This window comes from Anastrepha ludens, chromosome 4 (genome assembly GCF_028408465.1).
Source record: "Anastrepha ludens isolate Willacy chromosome 4, idAnaLude1.1, whole genome shotgun sequence".
NCBI classification, from domain to species: Eukaryota; Metazoa; Arthropoda; class Insecta; order Diptera; family Tephritidae; genus Anastrepha; species Anastrepha ludens.
This window is the reverse complement of record NC_071500.1, coordinates 16,739,202-16,760,495: the sequence shown is the minus strand read 5'-3', so window position 1 is coordinate 16,760,495 and position 21,294 is coordinate 16,739,202. Positions and strand designations below refer to the sequence as shown.

The 21,294-nt window shown below is 40.6% G+C and overlaps 1 protein-coding gene across 1 annotated transcript in view; it reads right to left on the bottom strand.

Moving 5' to 3' along the window:
* The window catches only part of LOC128861059 (fatty acyl-CoA reductase wat), a 65,385-nt gene that overhangs the window by 10,794 nt on the left and 33,297 nt on the right, over positions 1-21,294 (bottom strand). Inside the window, exons 8-9 of the mRNA XM_054098948.1 lie at positions 14,809-14,998; positions 6,169-6,312 (exon numbers count right to left, since the gene is read on the bottom strand). Of these exons, the coding sequence (XP_053954923.1) occupies positions 6,169-6,312; positions 14,809-14,998 (334 nt within the window). The remainder of the gene's footprint in view (positions 1-6,168; positions 6,313-14,808; positions 14,999-21,294) is intronic.

Sequence of the window (21,294 nt, the reverse complement as noted above, 5' to 3'; positions counted from 1 at the left end):
GAATGTAAGCGGAGTGAAGCCTGTGGCCAAGCCAGGGCCTAACTCCCGCTCCGTCCCTTCGGGGACTGCCTCTACGGCAGCGAGACCTTTCACTGGCAACAATCCCAACCCTGTCCTAAGACAAGTTGAGGATGACACACCATCTACGTCTGGTGCCAGCAATAGACCCCCCCTCGCAACAAAATCCTTGGGAAGCAAGAGCTGCCCTGTCAAAAGACAAGCAGACCTTGCTGTCCCTGTCACTCCAGGTGGCACGGGAACTCCGAAAGGAGAAACACCCCCCTCAACGTCGGCAGCATCGGGCCACATGGCTAAGCCAATGGCTTCCGATGTCTGCCCTTCTGGCACTATCACTGCCCCGGGTAGTACCCACCCCCGGAAGCAAATAAGTGCATCAGAAAGGTACTATCGTACCAGGCGATCGGCCTTCAGAATCCTGGAGAGACTGAAGGACACTAGAGAAGAGGATCTGACGGAGGAACAGTCAGACTCCAAGGCGTGGGCTGAAGCCTTCATTACCGAACACCGGGAGAAGGCCAAAATGGACTCCGCACAAGGCAAGCGGAAGAGATCGAGTGAAGGGACATCGGCTGAAGCCAAACGAACTAAGGTGTCCGCCACTCAAACTACTAAAGTCACTCCGAAGAGGTCTTTCGCGGAAGTAGCGAAAGGAAGCCATGTACGGGCAGTGATTGATCGCAGTTCCCATGATGGTGCGATCTCTCAAGCAAACTGGGACTTAATCAATAGGAGCCTCTGGAAGGTGTATAGGGACATCCTGAAAGAAAATCCAGGACCTCCACCCAGCTGCTCGGATGCGGGATGGTTTCAATCCCGCGTCAAATTAATAAGGTGCGCTGAACAACGTTCCGTGGACCTTTACACCCTAGCGATTAATCGCATAGGGGAACCTTGGCCGGGGGCCCGCCTTGATGTGGTCCGCCGAGAAGACATTCCCAACCGGCCAAGATCTAGAGCCTGGATACCAGACTTCCATTCGGATCCAGAGGAAGTCCTGGATATAATAAAGCTAGGCAACCCCGAACCACCTACCAGCGACTGGAAGGTAGCAAAGATTGGCGAAGTGGACGGCATGAGGAGACTGGCCGTGATAATCCTCAATGAGGAATCTTTGGACCCACTTGCCAACAGGAAATGGAAGATTAACTACGGCTTCCAAACGCTGACTCTCCATGTCTACAGACAGGATGTAGCTAGCAAAAGCACCTCCGCAGAAAATATAGCTACATCTGCGGAAGTGAACGAGGTTGTCACAGACAACGATGAGGTGGCTTCCAACTCCGGCATGGTAGGCGAACTCTTCGAAAGGGTTACCTTAGAGGACATGGAAGGGGAATACTCCGATCTCTCCGCTATGGAGGATGAGGAGTCTCTCCCCCCTATATCCGATGAAGAGAACGCAGACCAAACCGTGGTTGGCTGCCCTTCAATAACCTACAATAGCGATGGTGAAGATTGTACAAATCAATCTCCACCACAGTAAGGCGGCCGCACTCATCCTCCGTCTCGCAGAAAGAGAAGAGGATATCGTGTTCATCCAAGAACCATGGGTCGTAAAAGATCGGGTTTGCGGTTTGAGCAGCAGAGAGTACAAATTGGTTTATGTCACTGACAAAGGTAAACCCAGGTCGTGCATACTAGCAAAGAAATGTATTAATGTATATTTACTAATACAATTTAGCGATGCGGATAACGTAATCACGGCAGTGGAGTCCTGCGGAAGGACGATATGGCTTGCCTCATCTTATATGGCACACGACGCGGAGCAACCACCTCCATCACAACTCATAAGAGACGCAGTTCATGAAGCATCGAGACGTGGCACCCCATTCATATTGGGAGCAGATGCTAATGCACATCATCATGTCTGGGGCAGTTCAGACACGAACGCACGTGGTGAGTACATCTTTGAATTCATTATGTGTAACAATCTTCATATTAGTAACATAGGTGATACCCCTACTTTTGTAACAACTACGAGAAGTGAAGTTCTAGACATCACGTGTGTCAATGAACGAGGGTCTCAAATTTTAAAGGATTGGATAGTGTCTACAGACAACTCCTTCTCAGATCATAGGTACTTAACGTACACCATTTCATTGCCAACTAAACAGTTCAAGCCGGTTATAAACCGCAGACGCACAGACTGGGGGATGTTTGAAACCACGTTATCCAGCAATCTCCCAGCAGCGACATACACAATTAACTCCGAGCCCCAGCTCGACTCAGTGGTTGATGAGCTGACTTCAGCATTTCAACAAGCTGCGAAAGCAGCATGTCCTCAGAGAACAAGAAGAGGAAAACCGAAACCTCCATGGTGGTCCACTGATATAGCAAACCTCAGAAGGGAATGCAGAACTATGTATAACGAAGCGAGGAGAACCAACTCGTGGGACAGGTACAAAGAATGCCAGCGTAGATTTAAGTATACCATAAGGGCAGCGAAAACGGCGTCTTGGAGAGACTTCTGTCAAAAAATAGAAAGTGTTTCGGAGACCAGTAGACTCCGGAAAGTAGTATCAACAAGTCCCAGTAACCCTAGCTACCTCATAAAAGAGAATGGCAACTGGACAACCAGCAGTGAAGAAACACTAGAATTACTAATGCAGACGCACTTTCCAGGTTGTCTCTGCAACGAAGACAGTAGAACCCACCATATGGTTCACTACGAGAGTCCCCCAACAGATTTCATAACGGAGGACAACATGAAATTTGCCATTGGCAGCTTTAAACCTTACAAATCACCGGGACCTGATGGAATCATTCCCGCTGATTTGCAACACACAAAAGATATGATTGCACCTACACTCGCCTTAATTTTTGAGGCAGCGATACGTCTTAACTATATCCCCAAGAAATGGGCAGAAGTAAAAGTGGTATTCATTCCCAAAGGGGGGAAAACCACACATACGAAACCGAAGGACTTCAGGCCAATTAGCCTATCATCCTTTTTGTTAAAATCTTTAGAGCGGTTGCTAGATGTGCATATCAAAGGAAGGATTAGCGACAAACTATCACCTTCCCAACATGCATACAGCAAAGGCAAATCAGTGGAAACAGCGCTCCATGAGCTAGTTCACACAGTCGAGAAATCACTTCACTACAAAGAATTTACCCTCGCTGCCTTTCTAGACATCGAGGGTGCTTTCAATAACATATATCCGGAAGCAATTACCACTTCGCTAACGGAAATGGGAGTAAGCAATGCAATAGTCTCGTTTATAGAACGAATGCTAACTGGGCGAACGATAAACGCAAATTTGGGTGACACATTTGTTAAAAAATTTCCGATCAGGGGTACACCCCAAGGTGGGATAATTTCTCCACTTCTGTGGAACCTAACTGTCAACAATCTTCTACAAGAACTGGAAAAAATTGGAGGTAAAATAATATTATACGCCGATGATATCGTAATAGCAATCTCGGGGAAACACCTTCCAACAATATGTGACCTCCAACAAAGATCTCTCAACAGACTATCACTTTGGTGTAAAAGTCGAGGACTAGAGGTAAATCCGGAAAAAACGGATCTGATACTTTTTAGTAGGAAACACAAAACACCTACTCTTCAACAAATATTCCTAGGAGGGAAACCACTTAGAGTAACAGAAAGGGCAAAATATCTAGGACTTATACTAGATAGGAAGCTAAATTGGGGGCTCACAGTCGCAGACAGAGCACGGAAAGCTATGACCGCAACATACTCCTGCGGAAGGCTTATTGGGAAGAAATGGGGATTGGAACCCAGAATGATATATTGGCTCTACACAGCAGTGGTTAGGCCAATTCTCTACTACGGTATAGTAATATGGTGGGATGCCATTCAGAAGGGTGTGAACATCAAGAAACTTGACGAAGTGCAAAGACTAGCATCTGTTCTGATAACCGGCGCCATGTCAACCACACCATCGAAAGCATTATATGCGACACTAAACCTCCTTCCGGTAGATCTGCAGGCAATATATAACGCACGCAGTGCGGCAATAAGGCTGAGCACTCTAAACAAGTGGTCAAATACGGATTATGGCCACGGTAAAATCCTGGCTGGCACTTTGGGGCTTCCCGGACTGGTGGACTATGCACTCCCGCCTATACATGCCATTACATCGTTTACGACCCTCCTACCCTCAAGGGAAGAGTGGGAACGGGACGACGTGAGACAGGGCGAGTCCATCCATGTTTACACAGATGGCTCAAAGCTCGAGGGCAGGGTGGGCGGAGGTGTATATTCTGAACATCTGGGGATCTGCTTCAGTTTTCGGCTCCCCGACTACTGTAGTGGCTTTCAGGCTGAACTGATGGCAATAATAAAAGCCGCGACACTGATACAGTGTGATGCGATATGCGGAAATGATATCTACATTTTCACTGATAGCCAAGCGGCGATAAAATCCCTCACAAAACAGTCGACAACCTCCAAGGTAGCCATGAAATGCCGCACATCTCTTAACGAGATGGCTGAGTCATTTCACCTAAAGGTAACATGGGTTCCTGGCCATCGCGACATTGAGGGTAACTGTAGAGCCGATGAACTAGCAAGACTCGGCACTAAATTGTCTGACGAACACATAGACAATGACATAGGGATACCCTTACAAACATGTACGCTACACATCCTTGAAGAAATTGTAAAGAAAGCAAACGAAAGATGGCGAAATGAAGCAACCTGCAAAATCGCCCGTCAACTTTGGCCGACTCTAAATGCTAAACGCACAGAATCTCTGCTAAGCCAAAATAAACACAGTCTTAGCACATTGATCTCAGTCATAACGGGGCACTGCCTAATAGGCAGACACGCCCAAAGGATGGGTGTGCAAACACATGACTTCTGTAGAAGCTGTCTAGATGAGGACGAGGAAGAGACAATCTCGCACCTACTGTGCCACTGCCCTGCTCTATCCAGACGCAGGTTTACTATTCTGGGTAGACAATTTTTTAATGAGCTAGAAGACCTCAGTACCATAGAAATCAGAGATGTTCTAAAATTTTTGAAAAACACACACTGGTTTTAGGAGAGATAGGGACAAGCTCCCCACGCGGTATCACAATGGGCTATGAGCCTGAGTGTGTCCCACAGGACAACCGCTTCAACCTAACCTAACCTTCTCCTGACACACACTGTATAATCAACGCAGCATCCAAAACTAATCACTAAGCTTCAAATTTAAAGTAACCCCAAGAAATAGTATATTTCGTTTATTTTACATAAAGGTTGGTTACATTTCAAGGACCGTTGTTGAATGTGAGCCACACCTAAACGTCAAGTTTTTTTCTGCATTTCATTTGACCTTTTCAATTTCAGACTAACTAAAGATCATGTGATTTGACACCGTTGGACTTATTTCTTTGGGGTTATTTGAAAGAAAAGGTGTACGTCGATAAGCCAGCAACAATTCAAGAGCTAAAGGATGAGATAATTCGGCACATTAACGGCGTAGAACCTCAATTATGACTCAGCGTCATCGAAAATTTGGACCATCAAATGGAGGTGTGCCGCCGAAGCTGCGGCGGCGATTTGGTCTATATTTTGTTTTGTACGTAATTGAGCTGTACCATTATTATCATAATAAAGAGAAATGATAATAAATTCATAAAAAAATTCTACTTTAATCAAAATTAACACCGGCCCTTAAAACTTAACCACCCTTTGTAATAATTTTGGTGTTTTATTTTTTCGCTCTATAGCTTTAACTTTTCTTAATGTAATAATTTATTTAAGTTTCGTGCTTATTTGTGGATGTTTGTAAACAGAAACTGATAATAAAAATAAAAGAAATTTAGTTAGTCTTTCAATTTGTTCGTGCGGTGTAGAAACTTCATGGCGCTGAAAAAAAAGATGTCAAAGGCGTACAGACTCATCTTCATTACTTATTTAGTTCAGTTGTTTCCCTAGTTAACTTCCACAAGACAAAAGAGTTTACTACTCTAAACTTAAACTTAAACTGTACAGATAACATGTCAAGTAGGCAAGAAATAAACCAATAAACCAAAATAAGCAATAGATGTGCAGCACAAGTAAATATATTTTCACATACACACAAATGTACTTAAATATGTAACCATATGTATGGCATTATACAAGTAAGTTAGCATGCAATTTGCTTCTGTTTTTCTTTTTTTGTTTTCTTTTTTTGTAATCAGACTCACCACAATGCCTTGTCAAATGGTTCGTGAAATCCCTCACGCGACATGCGCATATATTGGCCCCATGTTAAATTGTTCCGATCGAAAATGTAATTGTAGACAGGTAATTCCTCCTTGGATTGTGTATCACTTTTGCGCAATAAAAATCTGTCGAGTAAGGAATGAGTGAGAGAGTGGAGTGAATGAGTAGTGAAAAAATAATAGTGAAAAGGTTAAACACTGACAATGGCGTTGCAAATTTACTCGAGGGTAAATGCTCAATTGTAGGAAGTAAGTGAGCAGACCGGCATGGCACAGCCATAGCAATAAATTCTAGTAACTGATAGTAGACGTTGCAGTTTTATCGGTGGCATGTGAACTGTAGAATGTTGTAAGTTTAATGCAGTTGTTTGTTGCATGAAAATACTCTGCAAACCAATCGACTGGTTTTTAACTGCTTTGTTCCTAATGAATTTGAAAGCATGACTGACTCGTGCGCTCCCAGCGATTTCGCTTGTACAAAATTTTATTTCCATGGCTATTTTTATAGCTTCACAAAAACGAAACGATGATTTATTTTTCGAGTGATCGCTTTCGAGAGCTTGAAATAACATAGAAATGAATTACGCAAGGGGAGATATATTTGAACTAGGGCCAATTAAACATTTCTATTTACAGCCAAATTTTTTTTAAATATTGTTAAAAAATAAAGGTTGGTTAAATTCCAAGGGCCGATGTTGAATGTGAACCATACCTAAACGTCAAGCTTTTTCTGCATTTCATTTAACCTGTTTCAATCTCAGACTAACTCAATTTGAACCATGGAAAGATACGTAATTGAGCAACGCGTTAAAGTTATTCAGGCTTATTATGAAAACGGGCGTTCAAATCAATATGCATATCGCGCACTTCATCTTCAGTGATGAGGCACATATTCACCTCAGCGGATTCGTCAATAAGCAGAATTGCCACATTTGGGCGAATGATAATCCAAGAGTGATTACCGAAAAACCAATGCACCCAGCAAGAGTGACTGTTTGGTGCGGTTTATGGGCCGGCGGCATCATTGGACCGTATTTTTTCCAAAATGAGGCCGGTCAGGCACACAGCTAACGAAACAATGGATCTTTTGCGTGAAAAATTTGATGACCGAATAATCTCACGTCGCGGCGATGTCAATTGGCCGCCAAGATCATGTGATTTGACACCGTTGGACTTCCTTCTTTGGGGTTTTTGAAGGAAAAGGTGTACGATGATAAACCAGCAACAATTCAAGAGCTAAAGGATGAAATAATTCGGCATATTAACGGCATAAAACCTCAATTAAGCCTCAGCGTAATCGAAAATTTGGACCATCGATTGGAAGTGTGCCGCCGAGACCGCGGAGGCCATTTGGCCAGTATTTTGTTCTACGTGTAATTGAAATATACCAGTATTATCATAGTGAAGAGAAATAATAATCATTTTCTAAATGAATTGTATTTTACTCAAAATCAACAACGGCCCTTAAAACATAACCACCCTTTATATTCGAACAACTGCTTCGTTTTCCTTCGAAGTTGAAGTAAATTCAGATAGTACGGTTTTGATGAAATATATGCCATTATGTTTGACACCTTTTCTTTATTTTGAAAGGAATTTCATTATTGCACGGCTGGAAAGTCTTCATTGCTCTTTCTCAAAACATACTTGCCCAGCTCATTTTGACAAGCTAAATTAGATAATATTAAGGCCCTCACCTCATTTAAAATGGTGTTTTTTGGATGTTTTTTAAAAGCGTGTAAAACAAAAACGGAAAAACCTTTTGTATTTTTGTTTTGAGTGTTTTGTTTCCTGATTCATTATTGAAAAATAAAAATGTTTATTTCAGCATACGAGGTTCGTTCAAAAAGTTGTCAGCCTTCAAAAAATGGTCTTTCAAAAACAGATATGTTGCGGCGACAGGTATTCCGGAACGAACAGGTATCTGAAATAAAAATTTAACAAATGGCGGACGTTCAAAGATGAAAAACCGTTTTTAGAGCCTTTTTTTACTTTAAAAGTCCAAAAAAAATATCAAAAATTTTGTTTCCGAATTATCGTAGTTCACACGATAGGGACATCACTTCTATGTCATTTAAATTTTATTTCATGAAAATTGGTTCAAAATTTTATTTCATCAACCGGCTATATCTGGGTCTATTGTCAATGTGAAAACCATTTTTTGAAGACTAACAACTTTTTGAACAAACCTCATAGGATCAAAAAAATTTATATATTTTAACAATGGATCAAAAAATAAAATACTCAAAATAAAAATTAAAACTGGTTTTTCGTTTCCGTCTTACACGCTTTTAAGGAAACACTGAAAAAACACCATTTCAAATGAGACGAGGCATTTTGAAAATGTCTGAAAAGTTGATAAGCGCTTGGCGTCAGATTTCAACTCTACGGCGCATGCAATACAACCTCCCATGCAAACTCGCGGGGTGTTTGGTGCCTCTCATATAAAAGGTGATCAGAGCGGAGGCATTTTTCCAATAGGGGTTTTTGACAGTAGCAAACTAAATAGATATTTTTTTCAGTATTAATTAGGAATTCATCATGGAAAGTCTTACGCCTGAACAGTGTTTTCAAATCGTGCAATTGTTTTACGAAAATAGACACTCTGTGAAAAGTGTTGATCGCGCTCAGGCTAACTTGTGGTGTACATAACCGTCCGAACGTACTATTCGGCAAACCATCGGCAAAATTGAGAATAGTTTCACATTACCGCATGATACTCGACCGATTAGATCACGAACAGCTCGAAGTGCAGAGAATATTACGGCTGTAAAAGAGAGCTTTGCCGAAGACCCGGAATAATCGAGCAGGCGCCGATCTCAACAACTCGGCCTACCTTATGGCACTAGCTAGGCGATTTTACGCAAAGATCTTGGTTTGAGAAAGTATAAAATACAGGTAGTGTAAGATTTGAAGCCATACGATCTTCCAAAGTGTGATAATTTCAATCGTTGGGCTTTTGAAAAATTCGGTGAAGATCCGCATTTTGCTACCCGAATTTTGTTGAGCGATGAGGCCCATTTCTGGTTTAATGGCTACGTCAATAAACAAAATTGACATATGTGGGTAACCCCAAGCCATTTAATAGCAGCCATTACTTCCATTGAAAATAATCATTTGGTGTGGCTTATGGGTTGGATGGGTCCATATTTCTTCAAAGACGAGGCGGCCGCCAATGTCACAGTGAAGGGCGAAAGCTATTGCGCCATAATACACGATCTTTTGATGCCGGAAATTGAAGCCTGTGAACTGCACAACATCCATTATATGGTACCAACACGACGGTGCTACTTGCCATACAGCCCCTGAAGCAATGGATTTCCTACGTCGGCGCCTCGGTGAGCAACTTACCTCTTGTCGCGGATCAGTGGATTTCCCACCAAGATCGTGTGATATCACATCTTTGGACTTTTATTTGTGGGACTGTGGGGATATGTAAAGTCTAAATGTTTTGTGGATAGAGCTTCGACTGAGGTATTGGAAGCCAACATTACTTCAATTATTAACGAACCGAACGAAGTCCTCCAACGAGTCGCGTGTCACTAAGAATTGGTGGTTACGGCTGGCCGAATTTCGGCGCAGTTGCGGCTATATGAAAGGAATTATTTTTAAAAAATAAATGTCATGAATGGCTTCACACAAATATAATATAGATTGCACAATCAATTTGAATTTTCTTTATTTTATTTTAATTTAAAATCTTATACTTCTAAGTTGATTGCCCTTTAGTAGATGTGTGCGGCCTGACTTTAGATTGATGTCCTTTTCACCTATTACAGAAACTGCTAGACGTCCAAGTCCAATGTTTGGTCCTATAGATAGGTAGAGTAGATCAGAATGAGTAACTCCTCCTTTGTGTTAATAGGGGCTTGGCGAACATTTGGACCAACTCACAACGATTTGCCCATGAGCTTTATCGGTAGTCCAACTGCACGATTCACACGTCTGCACCGACATCTTGGGCGACCAAAGAGCACCACATCTCCAACATCTATTTAACAAGACAACGCCATCACTTTGCTTTTGCAATCGATAATATAAAGAGTTTTCCAATAACAGATGTTATAGATGAATGGATTGCGCTATCGAGAGATGATTAACGATTTTTTATGGCCGGAATTGGATGGTATTGATCTGGACAACGTTTGTTTTCAACAATACGGCGCTACGTGCGACACAAGCAACAAAACCATTGATTTTTTAAGGGAAACGTTTCCGGACCGTGTTATCTCACACAATTATCTGATCACAATTAGCCACCGAGATCTTGTGATTTAACCTCTTGTGACTTTTTTCTTTGGGGCCACGTGGAAGAGAATGTCTACGCCAACAGCACAGGGTCGATTCGAGACCTCAAAGATGGAATTCGTGAGGCTATCGAGGACATAGGGCAGCCACTTTGCAAATCGGTTATGGAAAATTTCATGAAAAGGATATTGCCCTGTCAGCGTGGTCGTGGCCTGATGTTATTTTCCACTATTAACGGCATACCTTCCTCTTTATAATGAAATAAACATCCGATTATTTATATTAAAAAATTGCATTTTTCCTTGAATATCAAAATAACAACTCTAAAACCCTTTATTAAGCCCATAAGTAGCACTAATTTTTCGAACGCCTGCGTTGATTCTTCAAATTGTTCGTCATAGTATTAAAGATATATCGCATATTTTCTTTATTTTACGTCCATTTATAACGCTTCCCCAAAAACAAAGCTGATTTCTCCAAACACAAAACTGTGGAACTACTGGTTTCGGTAGGTGACGTCATCTGAACCAATGCATCACCGTGAGATATGGCGAATTAAATAGATCTCCCTGACGCTAGACATCAGAGCTAGTATTTTTCCTCTACATATTATATATTATATAAATATTTCTGTATATGACGGGACAAAAGTTCAAGTATCGCAGGTGTAAAAATTTTTCCTAATTTTTTCTTCTCCAATTACTGGTGCCGTTCTTCTAATGACTGGCCAGATGGTTTTTCTGTGAAGCTTTTTCATAGCACAGATTTTCTATGGTTGCTTATTGTCTACCAAGTTGTGATCGCATCATCTGAATTGGATCTTAATTCTCTTAAATTCTTCATACATCACCATCTCAACCATATAAGAGTCTTTAAATTCAAACTTCAGAATTAGAGCTAACGTTCTTGGTAGATCTTGCAATCTTTTACCAACAAATTTTTGCTCCCATTTCCCTTTTTTACTACTGGGCCAATCTTACACCCCCAAAGATTACACTTTAATATTCTAATGAATACAAATGAGTCTCAAATGTGCGCAAAAGCTTCGCTACGCTCTTACTATTATTTACAGTTAATACAACGGAAAATGCCCACTCGTTTACATCGACTTTTGACTAAAACTTCTTATCAGTTTTTGCAGAGTTTTTGTTATACGTACGAGTATTTAATCCGGCGTTGGTGTAGTGGCAAAGGTTGCTTGAGTGATATGGTGGGGTATGTCGCACCCCATGACTCAATATTACTCCATACACACTAAATTACACAAATACCATCAAGATGATGCAAATTATACCATCAGATAAATAAAGTAATAAAAAAAATAATCTAAATGTTGCATGTTTCGAAAGTAATATTCGAGAGATGGCCGTCACCAGAGTGGTCGCAAATTTTTTGACCATTTTTTGATTTTTGATTTACTTTTTTTTAACTTTTTGACTAACTCAAGATCTTTGACGTCAGATTGCCGATTTTTTGGCGCACCGGGAGAACTGTTTTCGTAAATTCTTAGTAACCCCACAGCAAAACGTATTGGGTTCTGAGAAGAGGCAATTCCGCTAGGCAACAAAAATTCCTTTCGCGAGAAATCAAATGCCAAAAGAAGTAGTTCCACAAAATGTTCATCGGATTGCGCGCTGTGTGAAGGTTGAGCACTGTTTTACGGGAACCACTTATCCGGTTTTAAAAACTCGTTGTGCACATTGGATATACGTCACGAAGCATGCAACAAAGCAGGCGAACACACAATTTGAACATAAAAACTTATAGAGAAAGGTATGGTTAAAAGATGCAACATGGACTCTGATACAACAGCGAAGACCACCGAAGAGCTTATTGTTCTTAACACAGATCCTCAATAAAAAGTCAGAGCTCCAAACCCAATCCAATCAAATTAACTAAAGAAGTTATTATGATAATAACACTGCACATAATTTGGAGGCTGAATCCTTTAGAAATAATTTAAGAGGTGTGTAAAACGCTATAAAATCAATAACAAATACCAAACCCAGCGTTTCATCGCTAAGGGGCACAAATGGTAATAGTTCGCATCTGCGCAATTTGATCGACGGAGAGTATATTTCGTAGAATCAGACGTTACAAGTGAATCCTCCGTCGGTAGGAGCCCCGTTTTAGGGCGCAACTCTAACATAACCACAAAGTCTCATAGAAATTGAAAAGGCCATACCGAGATCGTTTGACACTATTAAGAAAGGCGATACATCGAGCCCCTCAGTCATTTTGGGGTTCATGGAAAAATCATTGGCATGATACGCGAGCCTTGTAGGGCGAGCCTTGAATGCAGAACTCGTTTCAAAGGCAAATATAGCGAAAGATTTGCCATAGTAAATGGTGTAAGAAAAGGTGCGTTCTCCCCCTCTGCTATCGCAGTACTGGATTCTATAATAGGGAAAACAAATCGAAAAGCTCCGGACTGCATTCAAAGGCGGCTGTTCTTAACTTAGTGTAAGTAAACATTGAAAAAACTAAAATAATGGGATGTGCAATTAGCAATACCGTGGGCCTGGTTGTAAACTCTGCTAATACGACTGTTGAAGTAGAATTTTGATCTCTGGGTATCAGAATTGCCAAGAATAGAGGTACTGAAAGTGGCGTATACAACCGTATAAACAAAGCCAGAGAAAGTTTTTATAAATTCAGCAAAGTTTGGGCCTCGCGAAATATTTGTATACATACCAAACTAAGAATTTTTCGTACGAGTATAAAAACGATCCCCTTGGATGATTGCGCAACCAGGAAAGTCATTAACAGATTACGTCAGAGTATGCAAACCTTTGCAGACAAATTTCTTCGATAAATTTGCCAAATTTTCTATCATGAAGAAAAAAAACCAGGTTGCCCAATGCTTCCTATTTTGCTGCAGCTGCGAACCCACAGAGGTGAAAATGGGGATCGTTCCTAAATTCATGTTGTGTTTAAATCGCTGACGAAATATTTCCCAAAATATTTACGACATTTTTCTATTGGGTTGGGCAATAAGTTCAAAGCGTTTTTATATTTTCTTTTATTTTACAACAATTTGTTTGCCGTCTGGCGAAGGATAAGTATTCATTCGATAGAACTGTTTCTGCCCTACAAAACTATATTAATTGTATTTTTAAGTTATTTAATTTTCTATTAGTTTTGAGGCTGGAATACCCACGAACCAAAAATCAACATTTTCGGCACCTACTCTTCTTTGCTTTTCATCGAGGTCAAAAAGCCGCCGAAGCAGCCCGGGACATTTGCGACGTGTATGGAGAAGGTGTCAGAATCGAGTCTCCGGCACGAAAATGGTGTGCGAAGCTCGAAAATGGCGACTTTGCGAGTGACACCGATGACACGTCCCACAGCGGAAGGTCTTCTAAAATCGACGTCTTAGATCACTTTTGAAAGAGTACTGTCACCAAACCAGTCGTAAGTTGGCGAGAAAAAATGAACTGAAATTAAAAAACGATTCTCAATCACCTTCAGTCAATGGGAGTTACCGAAAAATTGGGATCCTAGGTCCACGAAAAAAACATAAAAAGCCGCTTTCAAATTGCTTCTCAGTATATCGCTCGCCATCGAGCAACACGCGGTCACAAATAGCGCTTTTTGTACCGAATCATCACGGGAGATGAGAAATGGTGCCTATACATCAATATGAAGTAAGGAAAGAAAAGAGTGGGTGGCCAAAGAAGATCATGATATGTATTTGGTGGAACTGGGAGGGCATGATGCTCTGGGATATGCTCGAAAAGACTATCACGATCAAGAAGAAGATCTACATTCCCAGCTAAACCGCGTGAATGAGGCCATTCTACGAAGAGACTTCATCGATATGAACAAACCTTCACGACAACGCCAGGCCTCATGTTGGGCAAGTCTTCAAAGCCGCTGTCCAAGAGCTCGAATGGGAGATCCTTCAGCATCCGCCGTATTCTGCGGACCTTGCACTCAGCGATTGCCATCTTTTCCCCTCCCTGTCAAACCATATGAAGGGCGTTACCTTCGATAACAAAGAGGTCCTTAAAAACTGGCTCAACAACTTCTTTGACACCAGACCAGGGGATTTTAGGTGGACCGGCATCAACAAATTAGTCGAAGAGATTGTAAACAGCAACGGCGATAATGCTAATAATTATTGTTTTTTTGTCCAACTTAACAAGACATACCCCACCACACCACTGCCGGGTTAACTACAACATTTTTTTTTTTTCACTATTTTCTCACAAAACTTCGGCACTGAGAATCAAGTATAAGAACCCAATTTGTTGGTACACCTACACACGTATCTGCATATACATATGCATGTATTAGTACACAGCTACCCACAATCCACCGAATACTCACTTGAAGGAGTCAACTCTTTGCACAGCTTCTCTTCGCACTCACCTCCTCGCTATATCCCATGCACTGGCAATCATTGCATTGACACAGTAATCTGCCGGTACCATATTGGCCTTGCAATTTGCCCGACCATAGATGCAGCGCACTAGACCGCGCGCCGACCAAGTGCACAAACCTGATGGCCCGTACAAATTATCAGTCCAGCCGGGAACAGGATCCTTATACGTTGATATAACTGAAAATAAATTAGAATTAATGTATGGGTAAGAGTTTGCACGTACATGCATACGTATGTCTACTGCTATTTAAATACTTTGAAACTTATACGAGGATGCACATTATGGTGTGTATGATTTTTATACATAAACGCACTTGTGCACGAGGGTATGACCATTTTGTACCCATGACAGTGATAAATAAGGTACAACTACGCACATTTGGTGCATAAATATAAAAAAGGAACTACGACTCAAGCGCAATTTTGGAAAATGGGTGGTGCCACTTAAGCCTAAATTTCCTTCTGTCTAGCCGTCTAATCTTAGATGCTATTACCCTAATTTAGTATGAGTTTTTTTGATTTCAAAAATTAACAGCCAGCCCAAACTAAATTTTACTTATAATGTTACTATTATACAATAATAAAGTTCAGTTTAGACCGAATTTAGCGCTTCTTTCATAATCATCAGAAACATTCCACTTTATCCACGCCGATCAATCCTCTGCTACAGCTTTCCAGTTTGCGATCCCCATTTCCCGTAAGTCGACTGTAACGTCATCAATCCAGTGTTTGTTTGGTCTCCCTCGGTCTCTCCGTCCAACCGATTGCCTATGGAATGCTAGACTGGCATCTCTTTGAATCAATGCAACGAGCTTGTGATTGTATCTTATCCGATATGTTCCGTCATATCGAAAGCGACCATCAGTATTTGGTCGATGTGTCTTGCTTTAAATTCCCATACTTCGCTGCTGTGTGTAGATATGGGTCGTCCAAGCGCTTATAAAGGGTTTTTCAAAAATTGGTGTTATTTTGAATGGCCCGCTATTTCGGTAGATGTCACTTCTGAAGCTGCCATTTTTGGATATTTGACAAGTAGAAACTACCATTGGAACGCTTAAACAACGCATTGAAATTATTACAATTCACTATAAAAATGGTGAAAATTTAGCAAAGACGGTTCGTAAAACTCGAACATTTTTGAGTTATCGTGAAGCACCGCGGTCCGACATTACAGAAATTGGTGAAAAAATTCAAGCTGTCGGGACAAGTTAGTGATGTGAAGAATAAAACCCGTGCACATCGCTCTAGAACAGCCGAAAATATTGCTGTTGTAGCAGAAAGTGCTGAAGAAAACCCAGGTTTGTCCATTCCTCGTCGTTCATTGGCATTAGGCATTCCACAAACGTCATTACACCGTATTTTGCATAAAAATTTGGATCTTAGGGATTATAAAGTCTAGTTAACACAAGAACTCAAGCCGGCCGATCATCAACAACGTCGTGTCTTTGTTGACTGGGTCGTTGAACTGCATGAAAATGATCCGGAATTCCATCAAAAAATCATCTTGAGTGATGAGGCCCATTTCCACCTCGGTTGCTTCCTCAACAAGCAAAATTGTCAGATCAAGAGTTATTGTTGAAAAGCCTCTCTATCCTCAACGTGTGACCGGCGGAGTCATTAGACCTTACTTTTTCGAAAATGAAGCTGGAACGACAGTTACAGTGAATGGATTGCGCTATCGAGAGATGATTAACGATTTTTTATGGCCGGAATTGGATGGTATTACACCGCTTATTGGGAAACACTTTACATTGCAATCTTTTGACCTTTTGATTGAAATCGAGACTGGAATAATTTTATGCGTGCATAGTGTGTGCATAGTTTATTTGCCGCGCTTACTCGGTCATTTGTTGCCACGAAAGTGTCAGAATAACTGCTGATGAAGAGATCTAAGCACAAGTCTTTAAATTTGTCAACCTTCTGAACGCATTCACGATCGAATTCAATGTGTGCATCATCGCTCGGTTTATTTGCGAAGTGCTCGTATATTTCGTATTCTCTGTGTTTACCTTCTTCGTCTGTTTCCTCGTCTTTGGTGCTACTTTTAAAGCTGAGTTTTTCAAACACTTATACTTTATATTGTCTTAAACTCTTGTTTATTTTGTAAAATCTCGACAATGTCATTGGCAGCTGCTGTGACAAAATCGAATTACCACATTTTAGTTGACATGCTACCTCATTGTCATAGGCAAACCTCCGAGAACCGTCTTTCTGCCAGCTCCTCATAAAAACGATTTGCCGTTCGAGGTCGGCTTAAAACTGTAGGTCCCTCCATTGGGGGAACAACAGCAAGACGCACACCACAAGTAGGAAGTGGAGCTCGGCCTAACAAAAGTGTGCGCGCCTATTATTTATTTTTATTTTTGACTACCTCAATAAATTAAAACTTGTCATTGACGGTGAGTCGCCTTGTTTTACACCTGATGAAGTGCTGAATTCGTTGGTAACATCTTCGTTTATCATAACCCGCGAATTGCTGTTTGATAGCTTCATCTGAATTAGTTTTAAAATTTTTAACGGCATACCTTCTTTAAACTTTATATCGTTCAGACGGTTTCTATTAATGCCGACGAAAGCTTGCTTCAAATCCATGAACTGACAATACAAATTCAGTTCGAACTCTCTGTGTTTCTCTATTATTTGCATGAGTGGGAAACATTGGTCTGTTGTGGAACTACTCTGGCAAAAACCGCACTGGTAGTCATCCAAAAGTTCCTCTGCATGTACGCTCAACCTTTGTAAAGACTTTATAGCCAGTGTTGAGGAGAGCAACTATTACAGTTGGTTTTGTCGCCCTCCATTTTTCTGGTAGCTGTTCAGTTACCCAAATTTTAGGGCCCGAATTGGAAGATATGGATGTGAACGATATGAGGTTTCAACAGGGCGGGGCCACTTGTCACACAGCTAACGAAGCAATGGCTCTTTTGCGCGAAAAATTTGATGACCGAATAATCTCACGTAGCGGCGATGTCAATTGGCCGCCAAGATCATGTGATTTGACACCGTTGGACTTCTTTCTTTGAGGTTATTTGAAAGAAAAGGTGTACGTTGATAAGCCAGCAATAATTCAAGAGCTAAAGGATGAGATAATTCGGCACATTAATGGCATAGAACCTCAATTATGCCTCAGTGCCATCGAAAATTTGGACCATCGGATGGAGGTGTGCCGCCGAGGCCGCGGCGGCTTTTAGGCCGTAGTTTGTCTCATGCGTAATTGAGCCATACCAGTATTATCATAAGTAAAGAGAAATGATAATAATTTCTTAAAAAATTGTATTTTATTTAAAATCAATACCGGTCCTTGAAACTTAACCACCCTTTATTAGTGAGCGCTTCAACACCATATTTTAAAAGTTACGCATTTATTTGGTCACTTTCGCTGCTTTTATTATTTTTTTAACTCTGTAAGACTTTCTTTCACTTCGTTACGAGCCGGTGCTTCTATAAAATTTTCTGCTGTTGAGTATATCTCATTTATATTCCCGACATATAAAGTCCGAAGTCTGTTGGATTATCTATATTCAGAATATCACTAAAATATTCCCCCATCTATTCAGTATTTATTTCTTTTTCTGTTATAATTTCACCTTTTTTTCCTTTTTTGCACAAATTTTTCCGAGGTTGGTGAGCCTTTGTTTGGCTTCTAATTGCCACGGAGCCAGAGCTTTCACTAACTCTATGTAGCAAAGATCCTTCGTTCTGTCCTTCTTTTTGTGCATTTTCCAGGCAGCAGTGCCGAATCGCCTTTAGATGCGTGCAAATCCAAATATCTTCAATACGATTACTTGCCCATATTTTCAAGTATTGTGACTGACTAAACGAAAGTGATGGGCATAACTGATGTTTCCTGTCATGTTCGACCGATTACACAGGCCGATAAAATTTAACCAACATTCAGACCCAGAAACCAGACTATATATTTCCGAAGGTTTATGATGCGCTGAATTGAGTCTTATTTTTCTTAAAATTTTGTCTCACACCATAAGTGTGCTGACTCACCACATCCCTACACTATCTAACCTTTGGGTACCGAGTCACACACAGCCCTTACCCCTAGAAACCACCCCTATCATACCGCGAGCAGGCTAACCCACATAACCGCAAGCAGGCTTTCCCACAAACTCCAAATTTACATACTATTAATCCATATATTTCAGGCCCTCAAACCCAAGAAAATTAGTAAGCGACTATATCATGTCTATGTTATCTTAATCGATTTTCAGGTGTAGGAAAATTTCGAAACATGAAAATTTCAAAATGCGATATCTCTGCGAAAAAAAATGATATTTGAGCAAACAAAACGCCATTTGAAAAAAGAAGGATTGTATTTAAAGATGCCATCCTTTAATTTTGGTGAAAGAAAACATCTGCAAGGCTACATATCCTCAAATATGGGCAAAAATGGGGTTTTTTGCACTTTTAGGTTAGGATATCTCGAAAACTCAAACTAATAAATTAATTTTAGTTATCAATCCGAATTTTGCATGGACAGAGAAGCAGATATTAGTTTAAATTATTTCGGATACTTTTCCTTGTAGACTAGTGTTATCACAAATCAACCTGTCATTAAGCAGAAGGGTCTGCAAGCAGCTGGTTGAACTGGACGAGCTACTTTCCGTGAGCAAAGCACTTGAAAAAGGTAGGCATCTCAGGTAGCGCACTCTGCTTAGCAGATGGAGAGGAGGATGCGACGGCGAACCATTTTCTTTGCGCCTGCTCGGCCTTCGCTCGGATCAAGCTTGAGGTTTTTGGCACCAAAAATAATAATTTCTGATATAAATCACACCTTAATGCAGTTATGTATTTATGCTTAGGTGTATCTAAGTATACAAAAATATATACTTATAGTTGTATAACAACGTTTATAACACTGTTGTTTTTTTTTTGTTTTGTTTTGTATGAATTCAGTTGGCTTACAATGGTAACCAAATCTTGACTTCTGGTTCAATGATTTTTTTTTTTGTCTCTTTGTTATTAGGATATTTTCTTTATTTGGGTGTACGGGTATATTTTAGTTTTGAAATTTCTTTTTTCATGGATTTTCTTAGTCATTCATTTAATAGTGATAAATAGTTCGAGATTCTTCGGGGATTCCGCTTCTGGGCGTGCAAAATGGTGAACGCCTCCATTTTCCACACCTCCCTTCCGCACTAGGCGCTAGTGATTTTTGTTTATACTCCGGCCACAATTTTTAATATGTGTATGTGTTTGAGTATAAGTTCACAAAGAGTACACGAACTTAAATAGGAACACAACTACAAGATTGTGTCTATTTTATGTATTGTATATGAAACTGATAAGCATTCTTATGTTTTGAATTTTGCAACTTTAAATATGTTTATCTTTGTTTTCATATTTAGGGAACTTTGTTGTGCATTACCTTGCCATTTTTAGTTCTATTGGCACGGACAAACAAACTCTGTCCTTTTGTGTTATTTTTGTGTTATTTTTGTGTTTTGTTGCATTTGTGCACTCCAAAAATTTCGTATCTCTAACAGATGTGTCCTTTGGGACATTTATGCCATTGAAGTGTAAATGCGCTTGCAACATTTTGCTGTATTTATTTTTTGATGTAAAAGTACGTCTTGCCTTCCAGCATAAATACTAAAGATATATTAACATAGTATTTATTCTTTTATCGGCAACTATCGGGTGTTTTTTTTAGCTGCATGCAAACTAACGATATCGAAAACTATGGTTTCTCAGCTGAGAAAGGCGAACTGTGTTGACATTTCCGTGGAGGAAGGCCGCTGTAGCCGAATGGGTTGGTGCGTGACTACCGTTCGGAATTCACAGAGAGAACGTCGGTTCGAATCTCGGTAAAACAACAAAATTAAGAAAAACATTTTTCTAATAGCGGTCGCCCCTCGGCAAGCAATGGCAAACCTGCGTGTATTTCTGCCATGAAAAAGCTCCTCATAAAAAAATATATCTGCCGTTCGCAGTCGGCTTGAAACTGTAGGTCCTCCATTTGTGGAACCACATCAAGACGCACACCACAAATAGTAGGAGGAGCTCGGCCAAACACCCAGAAAGTGTGTGCGCGCCAATTATATATAAGGCGTTTTTCAATAGGTGCGCTTCAACTTTTTTCCGATAGGGAGGGCAAACGACGCAATATTTTTTATTTTTCGCTTGTCATTTGTAAACTTCATTAGTATTCATTTCATCATGGAACGCTACACACTTGAGCAACGATTGCAAATCGTGCAAATTTTTTATGAAAATAATCGTGTAAATTTTTTTTGAAAATTTATAAATTTTCCAAAAAATCATCTTCAGTGATGAATCTCACTTTTGGCTCAATGGCTTTGTCAACAAGCAAAATATGCGTTACTGGGCAGAAAGCAATCCACACGTGATTCATGAGGCACCGTTGCATCCCGAAAAAATCACTGTTGGTGCGGTTTACATGCCGGCGGCGTAATTGGCCCATATTTTTTCGTTGACGAGAACGATCGCCACGTTACTGT